Here is a 23,708-nt window from a genome sequence, read left to right on the forward strand (position 1 = left end):
CAGCTTTGAAGATTCTTCTGGACTCACTCCACCTGTGTCTGACAAATTCAACTGTCTACATGACTATCGAGTGCTAATTAACTGTACTTTACATAATCTTATCTTTCCCCTAACAACTTTGAAGTAGGTTTTCCCCTATTCCCATTATGCAGATGAGGAAATCAAAGCTACTTAGCAGAAAAGCAAACTTTATTTCTGGTCTGTTAAACCCCTAAAGCCCACGTTAATTATGTGTGGTCTTCCAAACATTAGAGGCCCTAAACCCAGATACACCGTCAACCGGCTTTCTTCTAACATTTTACAAAGTGAGGCCTACTAACCGGGGCCATTACTTAACACAACTCTAGAGCCAGTCTTGGCATTCGTTGCTAGTTCCCACATCTTACAGTAATCCCTCCTTTGTTACTATTACTGAATGCTTGCCATGACCCAGCCCTGGGCTGTTTCAAGTGTGCTCTCACTTAGCATCCCCATGGAGTATTTTTCTCTTTTTGCCTAACACAGGGAGACCCACAGAAGTTGTCACTTGCCAGAGATCACTTTACAACCAGGGCAGTGATAATTCAACATCCCTACCCAGACTGAGATACCGGAGTGTTGAAAACTGCCTGACCTACCAGAAAGTCAGAAAGTAGTCTTCTAGATGAGTTATCAAAACAACCTAAACAGTTTAAAGTATCCCCTGCCTGGCAAATATAGCTTGGCCAGGTGCACAATGACCTATCTGGGCTCTCCTCCAAGCTTCCTTGCTCCCTGGCCAGACCTAGACTTTCCAAGAATCAAGTCTAGCCTCTGCTGTCCAACATGAACACCAGCCACATGTGGCTATGTAAAGTGGCTAGCCTCAATTAAAACGTGCCTTAAGTGTAAATAAATGTACAGTATACATAATTCCAGAGACTTATTACAAGGAGTAAAATTCCATTATCAGTATGTTGAAAGTGTATCATTTTGAACACAAATGTTATTAAAAAACCAATGCAAACTGTTTAACAGTTTTACACAGCCACTAAAAGTGGTTCTTGTTCCATTACTGGACAGCACTGCTTACAAAGGGGCAGCATAGCCCTGGTGTACTTCACAGAAGCCGCCCTACCCGCTGGTGGTGGAGGTCTTCACAAGCACTCCCCCAGGTGAAGTGGCCCGGCAAACTAATTCTTCTCTAGTCCAGGAATACATTTATGACAGGTTTACAGTAAAACCAGTTTTTAAACGAGGTTTCATTTTTCTAAATGACGTCTTACAAACACATACTGCTAAAATGTTATTAACATGCCATCCAAATTTACTTTGAGATGCATCTTAGTGATCTGTGGGCTCTAGTTGTCTGCTTCCTGCCTGCTTCCTTATGAGCACTTACACAGTTAACTGTAGCCTGGTCGTATCTTCAGGGCAGTAAACAACTGTGCATGAAATGTGTATAGTCAAGCTAAACACAGGAAAGGCACCACTCCTTCCAGGGTTAATATAAGACTCCAGAAGAGAATGCATCACCACCTGGACCCCAACCCAGATTCAGCCATCCAGGGCTAGATACAACCTCCTCTGGTGAGCCATGAGCATGATGGTGGGGTTAGCACAAGTCAAGACTTCCTTGTTCACTTCAGGGAAACAGCACTCCCCAATTAACACAAAGGCTGTACACTGCTGCAGACGCTCTTGCTAACTCTGCTGTAAAGTTCAAAACGACCAAGTGAAGCACCAGAGTCCATTGAGGCATTTTATTTGCAAGTATGTATTACATCCCTAGAAAAAGAATCCCAGGATTTTCCCTCCTGTGTGTTTTCGTCTTGCTTCTTCATGGTCCATGATGCCAGCTGAGGTTGTCAGTACAATGAAACTATGGAGAGTTAAAAAAGAAAACGCTGGTGAGTTTTTCCTAAAAATAGTTCAACACAGAGTGGCTTTCTGGTACAGAAAAAGACCAACATTCATAAGTGCTTAAGACGCTTTCCCATAATAAGACGCAGAAACTAATATTGCCTACTTGGCCGGCAGTGCAGACATAGCTCCTGGAACCCAAAGACCCAAATCCAAAGACCTCAGCTACACAACACACTCACACAGCCTTGCCCTCGGCTAACACTGAGAAACAATGCTGTTAAGCTTAATTGAAAATGAAGACTGAACTTTAATTTCAAAATGCCACTTTCTGTTCTCAGGTAAGGAGACAGAATTTAAAGCAATAAAGTGTTGCTATAAACTTGACTGAATTGTTTCTGCCACTTACATGATCACAGACAAGCTATTGTAAAGAGACAGTCGGGTGGACAATGGAAATCCCACTTGGCCTGGCTACCTCATGGGTTACTATGGGGATCGAGGTAAGACACATAAGGTGGTATGCCAACTCTGAGACATTAACATTAGTATCATAATTACAATCAGAAATGACTCACTCATAGCACTGTACCTGTAACACAGTAACCATGAAGTGGGAGTAAATTCAACCACATCACCAAATATATAATTGGGGAGGGGGCGGGGGCTTAAGTTCTTAACCACAAACAGATAAGCACTTACTGTGTTGTGTCAGATACTGAAGTTCTTTACCAGAATTAAACCAGATGATAAAATAATTTAAGAGAATAATTACCATTTTTACAGATGAAGAAACCAAGGCCATGAGCTACCCAAGGCCTCAGAGCTTTAAAGTAGGAAAGCAAGGATTTGTACTCCATCTCTTACCAAGAATGAAGAAATTGAATTTCTCCAGAAGCCTAGGGTTCAGAAGTGATTCTAGCCATAGAACGGGAGCAACTATATGCACTGAGCCAAAAGAGCAGACATTTAAGGAGACACAAATCTGCTGTCTGTCAGTTAGCCTGGACTCTCACAGGTCTCTCAGAACCTGAAGCCTAGCACATGAAATGTGGCAACACCTAACAATTAATCCTTGAGTCAAGATGGTTGGGGATGGAGACAATTACTACTATAATAACAACAACAAAAGCCAAACAAACAAAAAACTCAGCTCAAGTCAAACTGCACAACAGCAATCTTTAGCATTGCTATTTTTTTTAATGAGGAAAACTGACTCACCCAAACTGGCGGGATGGGAGCAGGTTATTCTGCCATTTTTCTAGATCTTTCAGTTGTACATCAAATCTGGGGCTGATCACTCCACACTGTAAAAGCATAACAGAAAACACTGTTCACATCTTACCAGTAACAGAGAAACTTAGTACATAAAAGCATTTACATCTGAATAGTCATAGAAACCAGCCAAATCAACATTTCATTGGTAACTATTCTGTGCCATCTTGATATAAAGGTCATTTGAGGGGTGCCTGGTGGCTCAGCCATTAAGCGTCTGCCTTCAGCTCAGGTCATGATCCCAGGGTCCTGGGATCGAGCCCCGCATCGGGCTCCTGTTTGGCGGGAAGCCTGCTTCTCCCTCTCCCACTCCCCCTGCTGTGTTCCTGCTCTCGCTGTCTCTGTCAAATAAATAAATAAAATCCTTAAAAAAAAAATGTCATTTGAAAAATATACTGAGTTAGGACTATGCCTGCCTAGGGAGAGAAAAAGTATTTAAAAAGTCAACACATGATGTAGTGAGCACTGCATGTTATACTGAACTGATGAATCACTGAACATTGTATCAAAAACCAATGATGCACTATACCTTGGCTAATTGAATTTGAATAAATTTTTTTTTAAAATATGCAAAAAGAAAAAAAGTCAACAGAGGGGGCGCCTGGGTGGCTCAGTCAGCTGGCTAAGCATCTGCCTTCCCCTCAGGTCCTGATCCCAGGGTGCTGGGATCAAACCCCATGTCAACAGGGAGTCCGCTTCTCCCTCTGCCTGTTGAAACCCCTGCTTATGCTCTTTCTCTGTCAAGTAAAATCTTTAAATTTAAAAATATAAACAAATAAAGTCAACAGAAGAGGGAGAACACAAGGCAATACAGGGGAAGGTCAGGTTCAAAGCATACATCTCTATGGGCTAGGGAGCTGTCCCAGAACAAATGGCCAGATTTTAAAGAGAGAAGAGACCAAGCCTTAGACAAAATTGTAGTCAAAATTTTTTTACATAGGCTGAAATGGATGTGGAGGGTCTCAAGTCCTTCACCTATAAACTAAAAGTGCAAATACTAGAATTTTTAAAAAACAAATTCCAGACACTAAACTAAAATCTAAGAACTGGTATTCCACATCAGCGAACTACCAGGATACATTTACAACCCCAGCCAAGATTTTCCAAACTAATCTGGCAGAATGGGTGGAAGGCAGAAAGAGCAGAGTTCTTAGTTATCCCACCTGTTTGCTACTGGGACAAAGCAACAACTATCTTCCAATGTGGGAACTCTCCAAGAGCCAAAGTACTCAACTCTAATCATTCAGTTATATGAAAATCCTAAAACACAATAAATGTTCAAATATCTACTAGCAGGCTATTTGCTGGGTTTACAAAGTAAAAGCTGAGGGAATCAAAAGACTCCTTCATTAGAGCTAAACATGACCCCATCCCTGCTCACACTCCTACTCTACAAATCACTCATACACTTGAAAGTATCAATGCAGAAAGGTTCCTGCTATTTATACACCAGAAATGGATCATGTGAGAACACTTAGGATTAGTACCATTAAAGTGTAAACTCCAGAGAACTAAGACAGCAGTTAGGCACTTGTGTGCCCACATCCACACAAGTTCCAAAATGCCTAAGAGGAAACTAAAGGAGACTATGAGGTTAGAACTTACTCAACCTTTTAACACAGTTACACTTCCGCAGGCAGATCTGAACCCAAAATGGCCCAAATCCCCTAAGTCAGGGGCCCACTCAGGTTCTCCTTTTCATGACATGATCTTAACAGCTACAGTGTCAACTGTCAAGGGCAATCCCACACTATGGACATAGGAATAGAGAAATACAGTCCTTTCTCCAAGTAGATTCTTCTGAGGCCTCGACTCCACCACACCAGGGCTTTTATTTATTCCAGCAGCAAAATCCCTCACTCAGCTAATAGAATTGAACCTCTCCCAAACCAGACAGATCTTAGGATGTGACCAAACCAGAATTCTTATCTAATTTCTAACACTACCTTACTTTTCAGCCCCATTAAACTTCCACAGTATGGGGTATATCCATCTCTTGCACGAAGGTAACTGCGGAAACACTGTCCTACAAAGGAGGAAAACTCAACTTCAGAGAAACTGAAAACTGAAGTTTGTTTTGCCCAACCAAAGTCAAACAGCTAGGGGTGCCTGGTTGGCTCAGTCGTTTAAGCGTTTGCCTTTGACTCAGGTCACTATCTCAGGGCCCTGCTCAGCGGGGGAGCCTGCTTCTCCCTCTGCCTCTGCCCCTACCCGCCCTCCTTGTTCTCTCTCTCCTCTCAAATAAATAAAATCGGGGGGGGGGGGGGGGCGGGGGAAGGTCAGACAGCTAAGGAGCAGGGTCTGGATTTCAACTACCTCTTAGCCAGAATGTTTCAAATCACGTTACCACAGAACAAGGATGCCATAAATGAGTTCCACTTGGGAAATTCTCGGCTCAAACTTATTTCTCATGTTTATTTCTCAAGTTTTATATACAGTGAATATTCAAGAGGAATTCGGTGCACAGCACTTATCCAACTGAAGATTTTTGGGGGTTTTTGTTTTTTTTTTTTAAACATCAAGTCAATCTTATGCAGGACAGTTTTAAGATGTTCTATAAACTTTGTACTGGAACCAGCTCCTCCAATGGCTACCAACTTGTTGGGAGACTTTGAGCATAACTCCTATCTCAGGATCCCAACTCCTAAAATTAGGAAAAAACACACCCTTTTCTACTTCAAGAACACGCTGTAAGGGTCAAAGTGAGAAACAATAGTGAATCCAAATTCTACTTTGGCGTTGGAGTCTAAGGGCTAACAATAACAAAATACAGTCTCAAAATTAACTTGAAAACTCTTCTAATCCCTCATAAAACTTCACACCCAGTAGTTTTATCTAACATTAGGTATCCACCCACACATGAAGCAAGTTCACTATATAGGGAAGCAACTTTGTAGAACAAATTGTTGGACCAGGGAATAACCTTACCAATCAATCTGGCCCCTGCCACTAACCACGACTCATTTCTGGGCCTGTTTTCCCCTCATCTGTGTTGGACCACAGGATGTCAGGCTCCTTGTAAATCTGAAAGCTAGAAACCTGAACACAAAAAGCAGGGTAGCAATTCAGGGACCCTAACTTGTTATAGACACCTATCCCCAAAATACATGCAGTAAATTAAGCCACAAAGTCAAAAGATCAAATAGATCCACTAGGTTATGCTGACAAGTCAAACTGGAAGGGAGTACAAAACTCAAGACACCCATACAGCCCACACCAGCAAAAATATAAGTATTAATATTGTTAGAGAACCACATTCAGTTCAAAAAACACAACATAATCACCGAGAGAGAAGGAACAAAGTTATTTACAGCTAGGATTAAAGGCCCCCCTTGGACGGCGTTAAGTTCAAGCCAGTGGGCAGGCAGCAGACCATCCAATATTCAAACACCAGTACCATCAGGTGCTCCTTTCACCCCCACCCTCCAGCATCTCCCTTCAGATGGCCCATACCCCACAAACATTAGGGCAACTAACAATTCTAGATCAAATACAATCCTGGAGAAAAATCAATCAAAATGTGATATAAAAATTAATGATTTTAATCAACTCCCCTTTTTCACCTAGACAGAGCAAGCACACCACGAATTTGGTTTTACAAGGGAAATTACAACATGTTTAACACCATGTTTGATAATTCTTAAGAATCTTCTTTGTGGAAAATAGTCAATTCTTACCTTGTTTAACCTGCCCGTGAGGTTCACGACAATCTTCCCCGCTCTGTGATCATCAATGATTTCAAATTCGCCAATGTAACCTACAGAAAATAACTGGCTGTATTAAAGGGCAGATATGAATTTGAGAGACCTAAATATTTATGCTCTAGTATTCCCACTGTTGGCCTACTGGGTTCTTTCACATCATCTCAGTGACTGTTTCTCTGATCAGTTTAGGCAAAGACAGTTGCTCTGAATCAAAACTTTTAGAGCCTAGGGTGCCTGGGTGGCTCAGATGGTTAAGTGTCTGCCTTCCGCTCAGGTCATGGTCCCAGGGTCCTGGGATCGAGTCCCGCATCGGGCTCCCTGCTCCTTGGGAGCCTGCTTCTCCCTCTGCCTTCTCTGTCTCTCATGAATAAATAAATAAAATCTTAAAAAAAAAAAAAAAAAACTTTTAGAGCCTAATATTTTAAACTTAGGTGCCAACACCCAAAAACAACCCACTCTGCAATTCTAACAGAGAAATTATTTTCCCCTTGCCCATCCCAAAGGCTACTTTGTGCCCAAGACATGTAACATTCCCCTTTCCATCCAAAGCCCTTGGAAGAGCTCAGGACCTGTTCCATGGCATGCTGGATGGCATGTTGCAGCTGCGGTATTACACAAAGAAAGGCCAGGTTAGCTCCCGAACTACTAGCAGAGAAAGTCACAAACTTCCTCCTTTCAACAGTCCTAACTTTCTCAAAATAGCTTCTGTCCAAGCTATCCTGTCCACAGCCCAACTCAACTATCTTAGCTCCCCACTATGACTGCCGCCTTGCTCCCCCATCTTCCCAGTCCTCCCCTGCACCCTTCATTTCTATACAACTGATTCCTTTAATATTCTCACATGAAAACGTAAGACACAGCAACACACTTACCATGCTTCATCATCACAGTGAGAAACCGGACGATGACTTTGGAGCACGGCCTAATAAGAACCTGGCGTTTGCCTCTCTTCTCAGCATTGTTAATGCTCTTGAGAGCATCTGCCAGGACATTCATGCGCACCATTATGGCTGTTCGGGGAAGGAAAAAGAGGTTTTACCGGCATTCTCAACCTCAAAAGGCACCCGATCATTCCAGTAGGAAGACCTCCTTTTCTTTCTGCCTCTACCATTAAGTTGCCCTATCTCTAAGCAGACAGGTTCCCCAGCGCAATGTGAGCTACCAAAACGACAGTATCGCCTACAGCCGGTCCGTTATTCCGAACGGGGCCCTGAGCATCACCGGGCAGGTCTTCCGAACTTTTCAAATCCGGCAGCACCTGTACTATTAACACTGTCCTTTAAATCAACCAACTCAATGTCAGTCTTGTCCTAACATGCAGAAGATACCACTTTCACTAACACTCATAACTAATAAAACGTCCGTTCTTGCGCCAGCCACAATTGTGTCCTGACAGCAACCGTACCACAGTGGCCAAGTAGGAACTTTTTACGTGCACCAGACTCGACTCCATCCTAATGGGCACGAACTGCAAGACGCTCTAGTAACGCTGGGAAAGCTAAGGATGGAGGCCAAAGCATGCTTCAAGCCCCGACTCTAAGGATCCAACTTGCCTCCTCAAGCCCAATCAAGTCTCAAGGGAAATCCTGGAGCCCAGATGATCCAGGTTAGTACCCTGCAAACTGCCATCCCAGGCAGAATGCAGTCTTCCCTTCTGAGTGGCCTCAGCCTCCTAAGCTCATAGCGCGGCGGCAGTAATGGGAAGCTGCACAGCCCACGTCGGCCACTGTCCCCGATGCTTCCCGCCGCCCGGAGCCAAGGCGCTGCCTCAACTACTGAGGGGAGATCCTGGAGCCGCCGGCCAAGCTGGGGCTACCGCCTCTCCGAACGGTCGACAGCTCCGGTTCCCGCCAGTGCTGCGGCCTGAGCTTCATAGGCCGGCCTCCCCGAAGTGCAGAGCGTGAGGCGGACGGGCATGACTCTCCCCTACGCCTGCCCAAGGCCCCGCAAGGGCAGCATCCTCGGCCCAGGAGGGCCCTGGCATCATCAGACAGCACGGAAGTCGAGGCTCAGACTGCAGGATGGCCCGGATAGCCAACGGATAATGTTTACCGGCTCAGACAGAGATACTCACCGGCACGAAAAGATGGCGGAAAGAGGACGGGAGGGGCGAGCGCACGGAGTTATGGGAAGCGAGTGGCCTATCGCGAGACTTTCAAAGGCGAGCCAAAAAAATACATTGCCTGGTAGAAGAAGGCGGATGAAGGGGCGGAGCTTCTTAAGGGGTGAGACGTAGAGAGTCGATAGAATCGACCGCTCCAGGGGAGACCAAGGGAAGATAGTGGTAGCTTCCTTCTGGCATTTAGTCTGTAAAAATGAAAAACTGAAAAGGGCCTAGATATTTGCTAATTTCTGTTGTAATAAGCGTTCACCATTTAGAATAAATTTTTATATTTGGGTATTTATAATTGCGGGTCTGAAAGGACCCGCACAAATCGATAACTGCCTCTGAAGGGGGCCTTAGGAACTGGAAAGACTTGCTTTTCTCCTTACACAACTTTGATTTGTTTTTTCAAATCTGTGTATAGATTATTTTTTCAAAGAAGTCAAAAATATTTTTTAAGTCGGTGCTACCTTTATGACTCTCCCTAAATTTTTTTTTTTTTAAGATTATCTATTTATCTGAGAGAGAGAGAGCGTGCACAGGAGCAGGGGTGAGGGGCAGAGGGAGAAGCAGGTTCCCCACCAACCAAGGAGCCGGCTCAGGGGCCTCGATCCCAGGACTCTAGGATCATGACCTGAGCGGAAGGCAGACGCCCAACCGACTGAGCCACCCAGGTGCCCAGACTCACCCTAACTCTTATAAATTATTTACTGGGGCTCCAAAACGATTCTTTCTCCTTCTGGGATACACAGTTTGGAAGAAGCCGCAAACGTTTCAAAATAAACACTCAGGGGCGCCTGGGTGGCTCAGTCGTTAAGCGTTTGCCTTCGGCTAGGGTCATGATCCCAGGTTCCTGGGATCGAGCCCTGCATCAGGCTCCCCGCTCGGCGGGAAGCCTGCTTCTCCCTCTCCCACTACCTCTGCTTGTGTTCCCTGTCTCGCTGTGTCTCTCTGTCAAATAAATAAAATATTAAATAAATAAATAAATAAATCTCAGGATTGATCAAGAACTTTGTTAAGTCTCTTATCTTCTCTGGGGGTTAATAATAATAATACTTCCCTCTTAAAAGTTATTGGGGGGCATCTGGGTGGCTCAGTTGGTTGAGGGGGGACTTTTGATCTCAGCTCAGGTCATGATCTCAGGGTGGGGAGTTCAAGGCCGGCGTTGGGCTCCTCGCTGGGCATGGAGCCCCCTTAAAAAAAAATAATTGTGAGGATCAGATGAGATAATGGGCAAAGGGCTTGCCAAATGTCTGACATGTCGTAAATACTCAATGTATTTTGACAATGGAAACAACAGGGAGTTTTAGCTGTTGCTTGAATCCAGGGTCTGATACCCTGGAAGGGAGTAAATTCTGGCTCAGCCCTCTCTGGAGCTGAGTGACCTGAGGCTAGTTACCTAACATCCAAAATATTTGCAATAGCCTCCTTACCTTGATGTTTCACCCTTGACCTCCCTCTACCATCCCTGTTTTTATCACATGGTAGCCAGAATAACCTTTTTAAAGCCTAAGTCAGAGCACACACTCTCCAAGGGCTCCCATCACCCTCAGCAAAATCCAAATTTCCTTACAAAAGCTTACAAGGTCCTCCGTGATGTGCACACCTGCCTCCTAGCACCAGCACACTAAGACCATTCCCCACCCCTAGCTTGCTTTTCTTTGAACACTCCAAGTATACTCCACCTCAGGGCCTTTGCATTTGCTTTTCCCTCTAACTTGAACATTTCTTCAATTTGCCAGGAAGCTTGCTTCCCAGCTTTCTTCAGCTCTTTATTCAGTCACACACACTCACTCAAAGAGCCTTCTCCCCGTTCCCCGTAAGTCCATTGCCCTGCTTAAGTTTTCTCCATAGCACTTTCCACCTGAAATATTGGAAGTGTATTTACCTGTCTCCATTAAGTTCCAAGCGAGGACATATTTGGTCAGTATTGTTCATGGTTGTATTCACAGCTTCTAGAAAAATTAATCTGGTATACAGTAGGCCCTTCATACATATTTGATGAATAAATGAATGGGGAAATCAGTTTCCCCATCTGTAAAATGGGAATGATGCTCACAATCACTTGAAGTTGCTGTGAGGATAGATGAAATAATCCATATAAAAGAGATTAACACATTATAATAATGTCATATGGTGACAGATGGTAAACTACACTTACAGTGGTGAACACTGTAATATACAGAATTGTCGATTCACTATGTTGTACACCTCTAATATAACATTGTTCAACTATACTTCAAGAAGAAAAAAATTAATTAACACAAAATCTGGCAGAGTGAGGGCTCAATCAACATTAGTTATTGGTATAGTCTCTCACCCCACCACACCCCTACCACTTCTCAAATCCTAAGTGAACCTTGATGGGTGCCTGCCTGGCTCAGCTGGTAGAGCATGTAACTTGATCTGGGGGGTTGTGAGTTCAAGCCCCACGCTCAGTGTAGAGATCACCTAAATGAACCTTGAGGAAAGCAAAACTCTCAGTTTGTACATCTCCAGGATATAGAATTCTCTGCTTATGATTTACATTACAAAAGGACCATTTGCTTTTTCATTTTTATTTATTTTTTAAGATTTTTTATTTTATTATTTGACAGAGAGAGAGACAGCGAGAGAGGGAACACAAGAAGGGGGAGTGGCAGGGGGAGAAGCAGGCTTCCCGCTGAGCAGGGAGCCGATGCTGGGCTCGATCCCAGGACCCTGGGATCATGACCTGAGCCAAAGGCAGACACCCAACTACTGAGCCACCCAGGCACCCCTTCATTTATTTTTTAGAAAGGGGATAGAGGGAGAGAATCTTTTTTATCAATTTTTTATTTAAATTCAATTAATTAACATAGAGTATATTATTAGTTTCAGAGGTAGAGTACAGTGATTCATCAGTTGCATGTAACACCCAGTGCTCATTACATCACGTGCCCTCCTTAATGTCCATCAGCCAGTTACCCCAAAGAGAGAGAGGATCTTAAGCAGGCTCCATGCCCAGCCTGGAGCCTGACTTGGGGCTGGATCTTGCAACCATGAGATCATGACCTGAGCCAAAATCAGGAGTTGGATGCTTTAACACACTGAGCCACCCAGGTGCCCTGTTTCTTTTTTCCTATTTTTTTTTTTTAAGATTTTATTTATTTGACAGAGAGAGAGATAGCGAGAGAGAGAGAGAGAGAGAGAGAGAGAGAGCACAAGCAGGGGGAGCAGCAGAGGGAGAGGGAGAGGCAGGCTCGCAGCTGAGCAAGGAGCTCGACGTGGGACTCGATCCCAGGCCCCTGGGATCATGACCTGAGCCGAAGGCAGACGCTTCACTGACTGAGCCACCCAGGCTCCCCTCCCATTTGCTCTTTTAATGAAAATTATTTTGATTAACTGATTATCTGTACACTTAATGTTTTGTTTACTAAAAATGTGGAGTTCACCTTAACTGAGGGCATTAGCAACAGTGGGGAGTTAAGAAACCCACTTTCCTTCAATAGCCTTCCTGTACATAAATAGAAAAACAGCACCATCCACTATCTCTTTATACACTTCATTCATTCATTCAACATCTGTCTTCCATGTGCCCCGTGTTTTACCAGACCCTGCAGGGACAAAGATAATGTTTCTGACCTTTTTTTTTTTTTAAAGATTTATTTATTTGACAGGAGAGAGACACAGCGAGGGAGGGAACACAAGCAGGGGGAGTGGGAGAGGGAGAAGCAGGCTTCCCGCCGAGCAGGGGAGCCCGATGCAGGGCTCGATCCCATGACCCTGGGACCATGACCTGAGCCGAAGGCAGAAGCTTTAACAACTGAGCCACCCAGGCCCCCCGATGTTTCTGACCTTAAGAGGTTCAGATCCAAACAGGGAAAACAGACCTCTAAGTAAGAATACAATACCAGGCAGTTTGCTATATGGGATGCCGATATGAAGTGCTGTGGGGATGCAGAGTTGGCCTGGAAAGTTGCTAAAGATTTCACAGAAGTGCCATTTGATCTGTTTCCTGAATGGTGCTAAGGCTACCAAACTGCTGCTATGTGCTTCCTTCCTATGAGCTCATAGAATCCTCAAAACAAATGTATAATGCCCCTCTGAGATCTGTACTTTTACCCTCATTTCACAAATGAGATAACTAAATTCAATTTGAAACTGACTTAATTTGCTCTCAATTTAAAAAGTCAGGGGCACTTGGGTGGCTCAGTTGATTAAATGTCTGCCTTCGGCTCAGGTCATGATCCCAGGTTCCTGGGATCAAGCCCCACATCGGGCTCTCTGCTCGGTGGGGAGCCTGCTTCTCTCTCTCCCTCTGCCTGTTGGTTGGCCTGCTTGTGTTCTGTCAAATGTGTAAATAAAATCCTAAAAAAAAAAAAAAAAAGGCAGGGGCTCAGTTGTTTGGGCATCCAACTCTTGATTTCAGCTTGGGTCATGGTCTCAAAGTCTTGAGGTCAAGCCCCACGTTGGGCTCTGTGCTCAGCAGGGAGTCTGCTGGAGATTCTCTCTCCCTCTTCCTGCCCCTCCCTCCCACTCTCACTTTTGCTCACTCTCTCAAATGAATAATCTTAAAAAGAAAAGTCAAAGCAAAAAAGTGGTTTCTTGTCTAAGCTACTAGGTAAATTACTTAATGGGGTTTGAATCTAGGACTACCTGATCCCAAAATAGGAAGGGTGTGTGGGGCAGTAGATGGCTCCAAGAACTAGGAGGGAATGGAATCATATAAAGACAAATAGAAATCTCAGAATAGCTAGGCTAAAATTGGAAAACAGGGTGAAGGAATGGCAGAACAGGGGGCCAGTTGTAAATTGCCTCACAAGTTTGTGATTTATGCTGCAGGCAACCTGGAACCTGCTTGCTCAGACATCTTCAAATAGGACTGTGATCTGACTTGTTAAAATGTTAACATGTGGAAGATAAACTGCTGGTAAAAACCAACTGGTAAAAACTCAAAAATCCCTTCACTTTTTTTCTGTAGACAGGGCACTTAAGAGTGTTGTTTTTTTTTAAAAGTAGGTTCCATGCGTAACGTGGCACTTGAACTCACAACCCTGAAGTCAAGAGTCACATGCTCTATCAATTGAGCCAGCCAAGCGCCCCCATTCACTCTTCTTCACACAACTAAGTGCAAATGACCTCCTCTCAGTATCCTGTAAACTCTTGGATGGGACCTCCACTGGAGGTGGTGCCAAGGCAAATGTCAAAAAGGGACTTTTGCTGTGGCCAGAGCTGGCCTGGGAAGCCAGCCAAATGAGACTAGCCTGAGAATGAATCACAGATGCATGGTAGAAGACCAGCACTTCAAATATCAGGTGACCATGGAGAGACCTACAGTGACCGGGTTAAAATTTCCCTTTTCTGGATATCACCAAAACCCCAGGAGATTCTAAGAAGCCAAACTTTTGGTGGGAGGGACAAGGGTCAGAGGGCTTGTCATTTGAATCTGTTCCCAAGACCCACAAAGTATAAACAGTGAGGCCCATTGATAAAAACATCCATTTTTTTAAGTAAACTCTATGCCCAATGTGGGGCTCCAACTCACAATCCAGAGATCAAGAGTCGCATGCTCTACTGACTGCATGAGCAGGGTGCCCCCCAATTTAAAATTTTTCATAATTAGAGTTCAAAATGCAGACAGAAGTCAAACACCAATAAGCAAGCACTGCACTCTGAGCTGGGCCCTGAAGCAGAGATAATCATGCAGGACGTCTCGCGAGCCTGCATCGTTCCCTGCCTGTTCGTCCAGTGTGGTCCTCTCACACTCATCTTTGGCCAACACTTACTCATTCTGTCTCCTTTTCCATCTAGCATGGTGCCTGAATGTTTGCTGGAGGAATGAATTTACACCTTTTCTTTCATTTTGTTCTTAAAAAGAACCGTGTAGGCACATAATGATCACCTAGGGTTGTTCATTAACCGGATGCACAAATCCAATCATGTAAACAATGTAAACACCTTAACAGCTAAGGTATAAAAAAGAAGACACACAAGGAGGGATTCCAGCTTTTTTATTTTCCCCCTTTTACATAAAACAAAGTAGAAGAAATAATACAAGATTAAAACTGCAAAAGTAGTTAATTGGTAGAACACATATACACAAAAAAATCCAGATAGCAAGATAGGCTTATCTACAATGAGGAAACACATGTAAAAATTAAGGTAGTTTGTAGTTTTCATAGGAAACATTAAAAAAAAAAAAAATCAAACATATGCTACAATGGGTGCCACTGTTTACAGTAATATTGAAGGGGAGAAAACACTTATTTAGGGACAGATACACCACAAGGTCCAGCATCAGTGCAGTAAATTCACAAAACTATATCACAGCTAGTTAATCAGTTTAAGAACTGTTCCCAAATGTCACATTTTCGGCCCTCAGAGGTTCATGCCTACAGATTTCAGCTACTCTAAATTTCTAGCTACTGAGAGGGAGAATGATTCTAAGACACTTCCCAAGCAGTTACAAAATTTCTGTAGACCAGAGGCCACCTATCGTCGCCAAAAGTCTGCTCTCCCCAGCAGCCCTTGCACTCTTCAGAGAGAGAGATCTAGGAAAAAGGTCAGATGCCAGCATAAACACCACCTCCTGTGCCAAATCTCTGGGGACCAAAGCAGCCAGCAATTACCTTCAAATAAGAATCTTGAGGCTTACCTTCAAAGGCTTAGTCTGGTCTTGAAAAATTAGTAGGCTAAGATTATTTTCTACTGAAATGACTCTTGACTAAGTATAGGAAGACTTCTGTCCTTTATTGGCTGGTGTTGGAGTGAAGGTCATAGACCTGAGTCTTAACCTATTACATACTTTAGTTTCAGTCGGCTGAAAACCTGAAATTAAAAATATGCTAAAAATCCTAAACACAAACTTCTGGAAGCCTGCTGTTCAAAAGCCTCTAAGGATCTACTAACTTGAAGTCTAAGAGCAAGGAGAGACGAGCTCAAAGCCTGTCATATTCCCCGTTTGGGAGGAAAGATCAATGTTTCTTACAAATTACTAAGTTTTTCACAAGGCAGAAACCAGCACATACTAGGGCATGGAATTGGTTTCATTTTATTCCAGAGGATTCTTCTCCCATTGTATAGAAACAGCATGAGGAATGAATCTTAATTGGTCTCTTCATTGGAAGTGGTCAACTTGGTCTCTGTATTCACGAAGCCAGGCAGTTTAAGCAGACTGTGGAAGCAGACAGTAGAACCAGCTTCCTGTAGCCACAGACCACTAACTCGTATCTAGCTAAAGCAAAGATCAACTGGAACAATTATCCAAAGTCACAGTTAACTGTACTAAAAGGTGAAGTTCACCACTATATTATTTTAAAGGAAGTTGCCTAAAAGTAAGAATGCAATTAACCTGGGTGGAGAAAAATCAAAACAAGTCGTACTCACGAATGAGTTGTCCATATAAGGCCAACTGATGAGAATGCATCCAGCTACACTTCACATGAAGACACTATGCATAAAGCCTTACTCGGCAAGTCTGAATTTCTACGCACTAAGGGCAAAAGAGGGAGAGCAAAGAGCTACTTCTGTAACATTTTAGTATCCAGACAGCATAACAGAAACTGTTCCCAAGGACAATGTATATGCCATTCATTACACTGAATAAAGCAGATGCATTATTCATTTTTCTTTTCTTTTTGTTTGAGAAGCTTATTTATCTCCCTTTTGGCCATTCCAATGTACTTCAAAATGATTCCATGCTGGTTTAATCCAGGAAGCAACAGTAAGAAAGTCACTTAAAAATAAACAAAATGAAGGAGACAGCAATTAATTTCCTCTAGATTATTACATTTTATAGAAGTAGTTTCCCAGACTATTAGGCACTCTAATGGGAGGAACCAATAAAAAATCCATTACTTTCATTGTATTTATCCCCGGAAACTTCTGCTATTACACCCCTCAAACCTCAAATAACACACACTGCTTACTTTTACCTCTCGCATGTCACTTTCTACCTTGGTTATTATGTTCTGTTTTAATTTATTGTATGACCACAAACTCCCAGAAAACAAGGACATGGGTTTTAGTCATCTCTCTATACTCCCAATTCCTCCATCTGTGCCTTAATCTTGATAAACACACACATATTTGTTGAATAAGTTCCAATCAGACTTCAGTGGCCAGAATATGCCTATAGTTCTTCCTCAAAGACTTACCTATCAGATAGGTGAGCAGCAGGTTGTGGACTTGCTGTCCCACCCAAGCAACCGCAGCAAGAGAAACGATCATGGTCATGAAGTACTAAATAATGAAAACAACAAAAATTTATCAACTCCTAGAAAAAGACTAGGAAGCTTAACTGTAGGATGTTGTTTCAAAGGTTGGAAAATAATCCAGTATTTATTACCACTTTTCTTTAAAGAGACTTGGTATTTATACATTACATAAAATCCATAGAAAACTCCACTAGATCTACTTTATAGAATTTACACACATTCCCTCCTAGAATTACTATAATTCTCTGTATAAATTAATTTACAATACATTATACTACTTTTACAATTAATAATTCACATTGTGACCTTATGTGAAGCTAAGAGATAAGAGAACAAATGCTTTTTAAGTATTTGTCTTTTATTTCAATAAGTAAAAAGAAACAAAAATTTTGCTCTACTAGAGTACAAAATTAAATGGAAATGTCATTTAACTTCTAATTCATACAAACATTTATGAATGTACTCAGAGGAATTAAACCAATGGATAATGATAAATATCAAACTACTGAATATAAATATCAAACTATTAAAACAAAAAGGCTATCATTAGACTACAATGGAGTAAAAATAGACCCAATCTTAAAATTTTGCTTTACTGAAATAAGTCAAAACTAAAAAAGTACCATTTTAGGCTTTTCTTCCTTTAGTGTAAAGAGGCGTTTCCACCAGCCCACAGCTCTGCGTCGAGTTTTTACCAGATTGCTACAAATTTCATGGAATCTTTGCTGTTGCTCAGTGGTCCTACAAAAAAATTTTCCCCTTCGCTATAAGCAAGTCTTTATAGTAAACAGAAATATATCATCCTCTCAAATTTAAAAAGCTATCCCCTAAAGAAAGTTTAAATAAAAAACAATTCACATTATCTTATAATCGTGAAAAAGTTTCTGTACCATTAAGACACCATGGAAAACTCGGGAATAAGTTTTTACATAAAGACATGTGTATGTACAAAGCAATGGTAATCCGTGCTTCTAAAACCACATTTGGTTAATTATAGTAACAAAAGATTCAAGGCTACTATGGGCCATGCAGAAATCAGTATAAATTAATTTCTCTACTCCTATATTATTTTTCAAATCCAAAAGAATTCTGGGTTGTAGCCCATCAGTGTCTCACTATTTTGAGGAAGACGTGAAGTTTCTACCCTGCAGCTCTATCTGAGCACTCTTCACTGAGATAATAACTACTGCATTCCAAGCATAATACCCTCAGCTGGGCTTCATACACTTGATGCCAAGGCAGCAACAAACAGCTCAAATCCAAATTCTTTATAAATTTAGTCCCAGTGAGGGAAAATATATACAAAACAGCAGTAAAAATATAAAAAGATCCTCCAAGAAAGCCTTTTTTAATGTTTTCTGGATTCTGATTAAAAAAAAAAAAAGTTCACCCTTATACTGTCTTTGCTATACAGATATATTGGTGTAGAACCTACACTGGGCGGGGGTAGATTCCTTTCGCTCCTCTAGTTCCGGTCCCTGTAAAACTGCAGTGATAGATACAGCAGAAGGGTTCCTGATAAGCCCTGGAACTTCTTGTAAACAACTAGAAGTTAAACGCCGTCCATGGTCAAGGCTGAATTGTGGCTATGCAACAGTGTTCTTCCTTCCTCATTAAGATCAAAAAATTTAAAAAAAGATCAAAAAATAAAATTGCTCTGGACTGAGCCACATACTGATTACCATGAAACTACCACTGTTTATTTCTGAAAACTTTTCTCCAGGAGTTATGAATTAGCAGATTAGAGTGTCATCTGACTAATAAAGTCAAGGTCAGGTAGATTTCTTTTGTTAAGTTGCTACATTACATGGTTACAAACTTGCCCAAAAAACAGCAGCCTAACTCATTACTACATGTGAAAAACAATTCAAAGGGCATTTCCTAACACTAATCTGTTCTGCTAGAGGGGAAACATTTTTAAATAAAATGCTTAATTATCCTGTAACTTAAGCAAATTCCCCTAAAATGTCCAAATTTGTTCTTAAAGATCCATAAGGCATGTATTTAAAATTATTTATTTTACAGAATTATTTTATAATTTGCTATTATCAGGGGAACAAAAAAAAACTAAAGGCACATGTAGACTACTGATCAAATTAAACAACCAAGGGAGAAAAGCAACTAGGACCAAAAAAAAAAAAATCTACTCCAGCATCTAGTTTTGTTGATTATTTGGATCAAAAGTGAGAAATGCAACATTCCAGAGGGAAGTTAAAATACTTCAATGCATCTATTCTGAAGCACTTGCTATGCATTTAGCTAACTACCACTACACTGTGTCAACATCAACCTTAAACACAAAATGCATCTTAAGAGTCAAAATATTTCACAGCACTCAGAACAGTGCCTAACAAAAAAGTAGACATTCAATAAATTAGCTGCTCAATAAATGGACAAAAATTTACGTTACTGCTTTCATATTCATTCAAAAATAGCCTGCAAACTATAGCATCTTAAATATCAAAGAAAATAAATGTAAAATATAAACATACTATTTCTATGGAAAGCTCATTATGAGTTCTGCAATATTTGATAAAACATTACCTCAAAAAAACCTCACTTCAATAAAAAGGTCTAAAAAGGAAAAAAAGGAGAAATAAATGCTAAGGTCCCTGGGTGACTCAGTTGGTTAAGCCTGCCTTCAGCTCAGGTCATGATCCCAGGATCCTGCTCAGCTGGGAGTGTGCTTCTCCCTCTGCACCCCGCCCCCCCGCAACCAGGCTCCTGCTCGCGCTTGCAAAAATAAATAAAATCTTATAAATAAATAAATGCTAAACCGTAAAAGAACTATGGAGACATAAGTACTGGAAATTCATGATTTATAACTGAATCGGCTAAGAAACGTTTCATATAAAAGCAACAATCCTAACCCCTACGTATCCAATAGTTAGACAATTCTATGTGCTTAATTACAGCACACTAATCACAGCCACCAGGTTCAGTAACTTCACAGAAATTAGCCAAATCATTATACCACCTACCATTTATTGGAGCCAAAAATTCTAGGAGCTAGAATGGGAACAAGGTAGTCAGCCAAGCACAAAAACATAACAAAACAGGAAACACCGGACAGAACAGATGGATCTAGATAGTAGATAGTCCTGTTTAAAAAAAAAAAAAAATTAATGGTTAGAAAAACATAGTCATTATTATTCCTAGCTGAAGATGTTTATTCACTTAAGTCTTTTGGGTCTCAAAGATGTTATCTGCCTTTTTCATTCTGTTTCTCACAAGTGGTTTTCCCGGAAGCTTCAGAATGTGATAACATAGTTGCAATGGTTAATGTAAATATCAAGAGACAAAAGCTCCTTGGGGTCCTCAATACTTTTTAGGAGTGTAAAGGGTCCTAATGGCCAAAAAGTGTGAGAGCCACTGATTTATTCAATTGCTTTAAGTTACCGAGTTTACTAAGTACTACAAATTCTGAAAACTAGGAGAACTGCTCTAAGAAAAGGCATTCTTTACAGATTACACATTACAAAAGACTTAGGCACTTTCAAAAATGGAGGCTGTGTATTACCTGGGCCCTTTTTAATAACAAGCACAATCCACAGTAATTTAATAGCTCACTTACAGAAACACCAAAGAAACCACACCCATGATGGCAGGTGGAAACCAGGCTCTTTCCCATCTGAGGACTTTATCAGCCATCAGCATCACTTCTCCCCATCCCTGCAGCTGCTCTTCCAGACTTGCAGTCTCTGCAGCCTACATAAGACCAACATGTAAAGCGATCATTTTACTACTCCCAACATTTCTGTGCTTCCTAGAGAGTTAAATTTTTTTAAGACACCAAGAATGTAAAACAGCTCTCAACCAAGTCACTATCTTAAATTAGTTCCTAAAAAATTCTGCAAATTTGGTACCAAAGACAGAAATCCATTTGGGGTGGGGAGGGGAGGACAACCTATCATTTAACAATCACCTTTCAAGTCCAAGCACTGGGCTACTCTTCATACCTCATGTAACAATCCTTATAGAGCCCCTCACAGTGTGTGGGATAATGAGACCCATTTAACAAAGACAGGGACCTCAGAATGGGTGACTAGCTTTCTCAAAGTCATGCATTACTAAGTGGCAGCACCCAAAATATAAAATTACATCGCTTTAAGTTTGCTCAGTTTTCAGGTGGTGAGAATTGATCTGTTGTTTTGTCATTTCATTGATTTATACCCCTACTTCTAAATCCATTAGGAAAGCCTCTCCCTGAACAGCATTCAATTTTTAAAATAGCTTTGTGTAATGGAATCATTTAGATGCTGGCATCAGTTGCACAATTAAGTAAAACTACTTTCACCAAATTACATGAGGCATCTTAAGCTCAATGTATCTCCTCAATAGAATGAGTGCTTCTTACACTTACCAGGACATTTGGTTAGACTTCAAATTTCTCTGCAAATCTGACAATCTGCTGGAAGTAGACTTCTGGAATGAGTCAATGTGGCAAAAAGCCCCTAAACTGATTTTGGTACAGGAAAAAGAACTGAAAGAAACCCATGTGCCCTTATAAATGTTATCACTGGGAAATAAACAAAAGACAGAGGACAGTGCAGCCCAATCTTAATAAAGATGCTATCTATCTGTGCCACACTCATCACTTAGGTGACTTCAACATTTCTGACTTTATATATCATGCTTGATATAGTTAAATATGAGATTACTATGTGCCAGAAACTCTTTAAGTATTTTATATGCTTATACTTTAATTAATCCTCCCAATATGCTAAAAGGGTGGTATTGTTACAAACCTCATTTTACAGATGAAGTAACAGATACAGACAGGTTAAAAGATCTGAACCCAGGAAATCCAAAGCCAAAGGCTTTGTTCTCCTTGAAGTTACACTGCTCCGCTGGAAAGAGCAGCTGAACTCCAGGCCAGGATCTGTCATTTGAATAAACTGTGTGAATTTGGGCAATTCTTTGTGCTTCAAGCAACCCTCTTTAAGTGGAACCTGGCTGGGGCTAACCATGCTAACTAAAGAGAAGTGTGTTTGCGTGTGTTTAAACGAACAGGTCATGCATTTCTAGAAACCAATGCAAAATGAAAATCTCGCACAATCAAAACTTCCCTGCAAAGTCACTTAATTCATTAGCACCTCGGCTCTTGAATATCAAACGTCAAAGATTAAATTCTTTGGTTCCTCTATTCATTGTGGCAACGGACAAAAGGCAAGGATTTCTCTCGTTTTTGCCTAGATCGAGCCGTGAAACTCGTAGTGAGGTTAAATTTGTCCGCCTGTGATACGTCACTGCAGTTCCTTCAGACCCCTGCTTATTCTCAAGTCATCCTGTGACACACACACACCCGTCCCTTACAAACACCAGACAAACGCAAGGTCCTCCCACTGTCCTCCCTGCTGGACCCTGGTCCCAGTGTCCTGCGGTGAGCTCACAGCCTCCCCGCGGTTTAAGCTGTGCCAGCTCTAACAAATTTCGGCAGCAGCCCTTTGACCCTCCACCCCTGCCCAAGTATGGGGGAAAAGAACGAAAGGACAGCCTGGTTGAAATCAAAGAGGGGGAACCTCGGGTATGACTGGGGGCCTGGGGCTCAAAAGCGCTCGACAGGCCCCTCGCGGCCCTCTGCCCCAGGTTTCACCCCAGGCTTATCGCAGGCCCCCTTCTCCCACTTCCTCTTCATCCCCTGCTGGCGGTGCGAGATCACGCGCCCTCCTCACCCCATCTTGTACCTTCCCCAGGGGATGTTAGGGGTCGACACGTCTAGTGACCGCCACACTGCACCTACCCAAGAGGCCCAAGGGGCGGGCGTCGTCGCCTGCGCCTGGGAACCGGGAGGGAAGGGCCGGGCCCACCACGGGTGATAGGAACGAGGCCGCAAGCGCCGCCAGGCTAAGCCCACCCAAGTCTGGAGGCCCTGCTTGGTTCCCTCACGACTCACCAGCAGGTTGGTGCTGCGATTATCTCCCTCCGCCATCGTCCCTGAGGTGCTGCCTTAGCGGGCGCACACCGCCCCCCAAACAAGCTTTCCACAGAGACCCACACAGCGACCCTAGCGCGAAGGCACGCCCCGCAGGCCGCTTATATAGGCCAGCCACCTTTCCCGACAGTCTCCGCGAAGCCCGCTCCTCATTGGGTGGATTGAACTCAAGTTTCGGGGGAGCCCGACCAACCGCTGCCCAGCGCATGGCTTGAAATTGAGGTCAAAGGAGACGGAGGCCGCTCAGGGCGAGGGGGCGGGGACAAGGAGCAACCAACCAGCGCCCAGGAGCGGTGTGACGCCCCGCCCGGGTCTTTCGGAAGCGGTTGAACGGCCGCTATCGTCCCTCCCCCCCCACCCCCCCACCGCGGCTTGGTCTGTCCGCGGTATAACCAGGGGTGGCGGCCATGGTAGCTCTCGGGCCCTCTTCTGCTGGAGTTGAAAGCAGCTAGGGAGACTTGATGGAATTGAGTCTTTGAAGAAACAGGACGCGCATTATCAGGCGAAGGGCAGAGATGGGCGCGTGACGCTGACCTCGCTGTGATCAAAGGGGCCTGGTGCCCGTCGCTCTCGCCGCGCCCCCCTGCGGCCGTTCCGTCTCATCCCTGGTCTGGCCGCTCTGGCCCGGCCCCTGCGCAGTTTAGCCCAGACTTGAGACGCGGACACTCGTGCCCACCCCATGAGGTTTTGAG

At 42.9% G+C, this 23,708-nt stretch overlaps 2 protein-coding genes across 2 annotated transcripts; both read right to left on the minus strand.

The window, feature by feature from the left end:
* Window positions 1-1,706: 1,706 nt before the first annotated feature.
* Window positions 1,707-8,947, minus strand: LOC116628028 (40S ribosomal protein S15a). The gene is made up of 5 exons (XM_032398066.1): window positions 8,875-8,947; window positions 7,673-7,810; window positions 6,774-6,853; window positions 3,043-3,128; window positions 1,707-1,840 (listed from the first exon to the last, which is right to left on the minus strand). The coding sequence occupies exons 2-5, from the start codon at window positions 7,803-7,805 to the stop codon at window positions 1,747-1,749; spliced, it is 393 nt and encodes a 130-aa protein (XP_032253957.1). The 5' UTR covers window positions 7,806-7,810; window positions 8,875-8,947; the 3' UTR covers window positions 1,707-1,746.
* A 5,914-nt stretch (window positions 8,948-14,861) lies between these two features.
* LOC116628030 (ADP-ribosylation factor-like protein 6-interacting protein 1) lies at window positions 14,862-23,136 on the minus strand. The gene is made up of 6 exons (XM_032398069.1): window positions 22,978-23,136; window positions 20,656-20,789; window positions 20,063-20,182; window positions 17,705-17,822; window positions 17,022-17,106; window positions 14,862-16,600 (listed from the first exon to the last, which is right to left on the minus strand). The coding sequence occupies exons 1-6, from the start codon at window positions 23,011-23,013 to the stop codon at window positions 16,482-16,484; spliced, it is 612 nt and encodes a 203-aa protein (XP_032253960.1). The 5' UTR covers window positions 23,014-23,136; the 3' UTR covers window positions 14,862-16,481.
* Between the last annotated feature and the right edge of the window lie 572 nt (window positions 23,137-23,708).

This window comes from Phoca vitulina, unplaced genomic scaffold (assembly GCF_004348235.1).
Source record: "Phoca vitulina isolate PV1807 unplaced genomic scaffold, GSC_HSeal_1.0 scaffold109, whole genome shotgun sequence".
Classification (NCBI taxonomy): domain Eukaryota; kingdom Metazoa; phylum Chordata; class Mammalia; order Carnivora; family Phocidae; genus Phoca; species Phoca vitulina.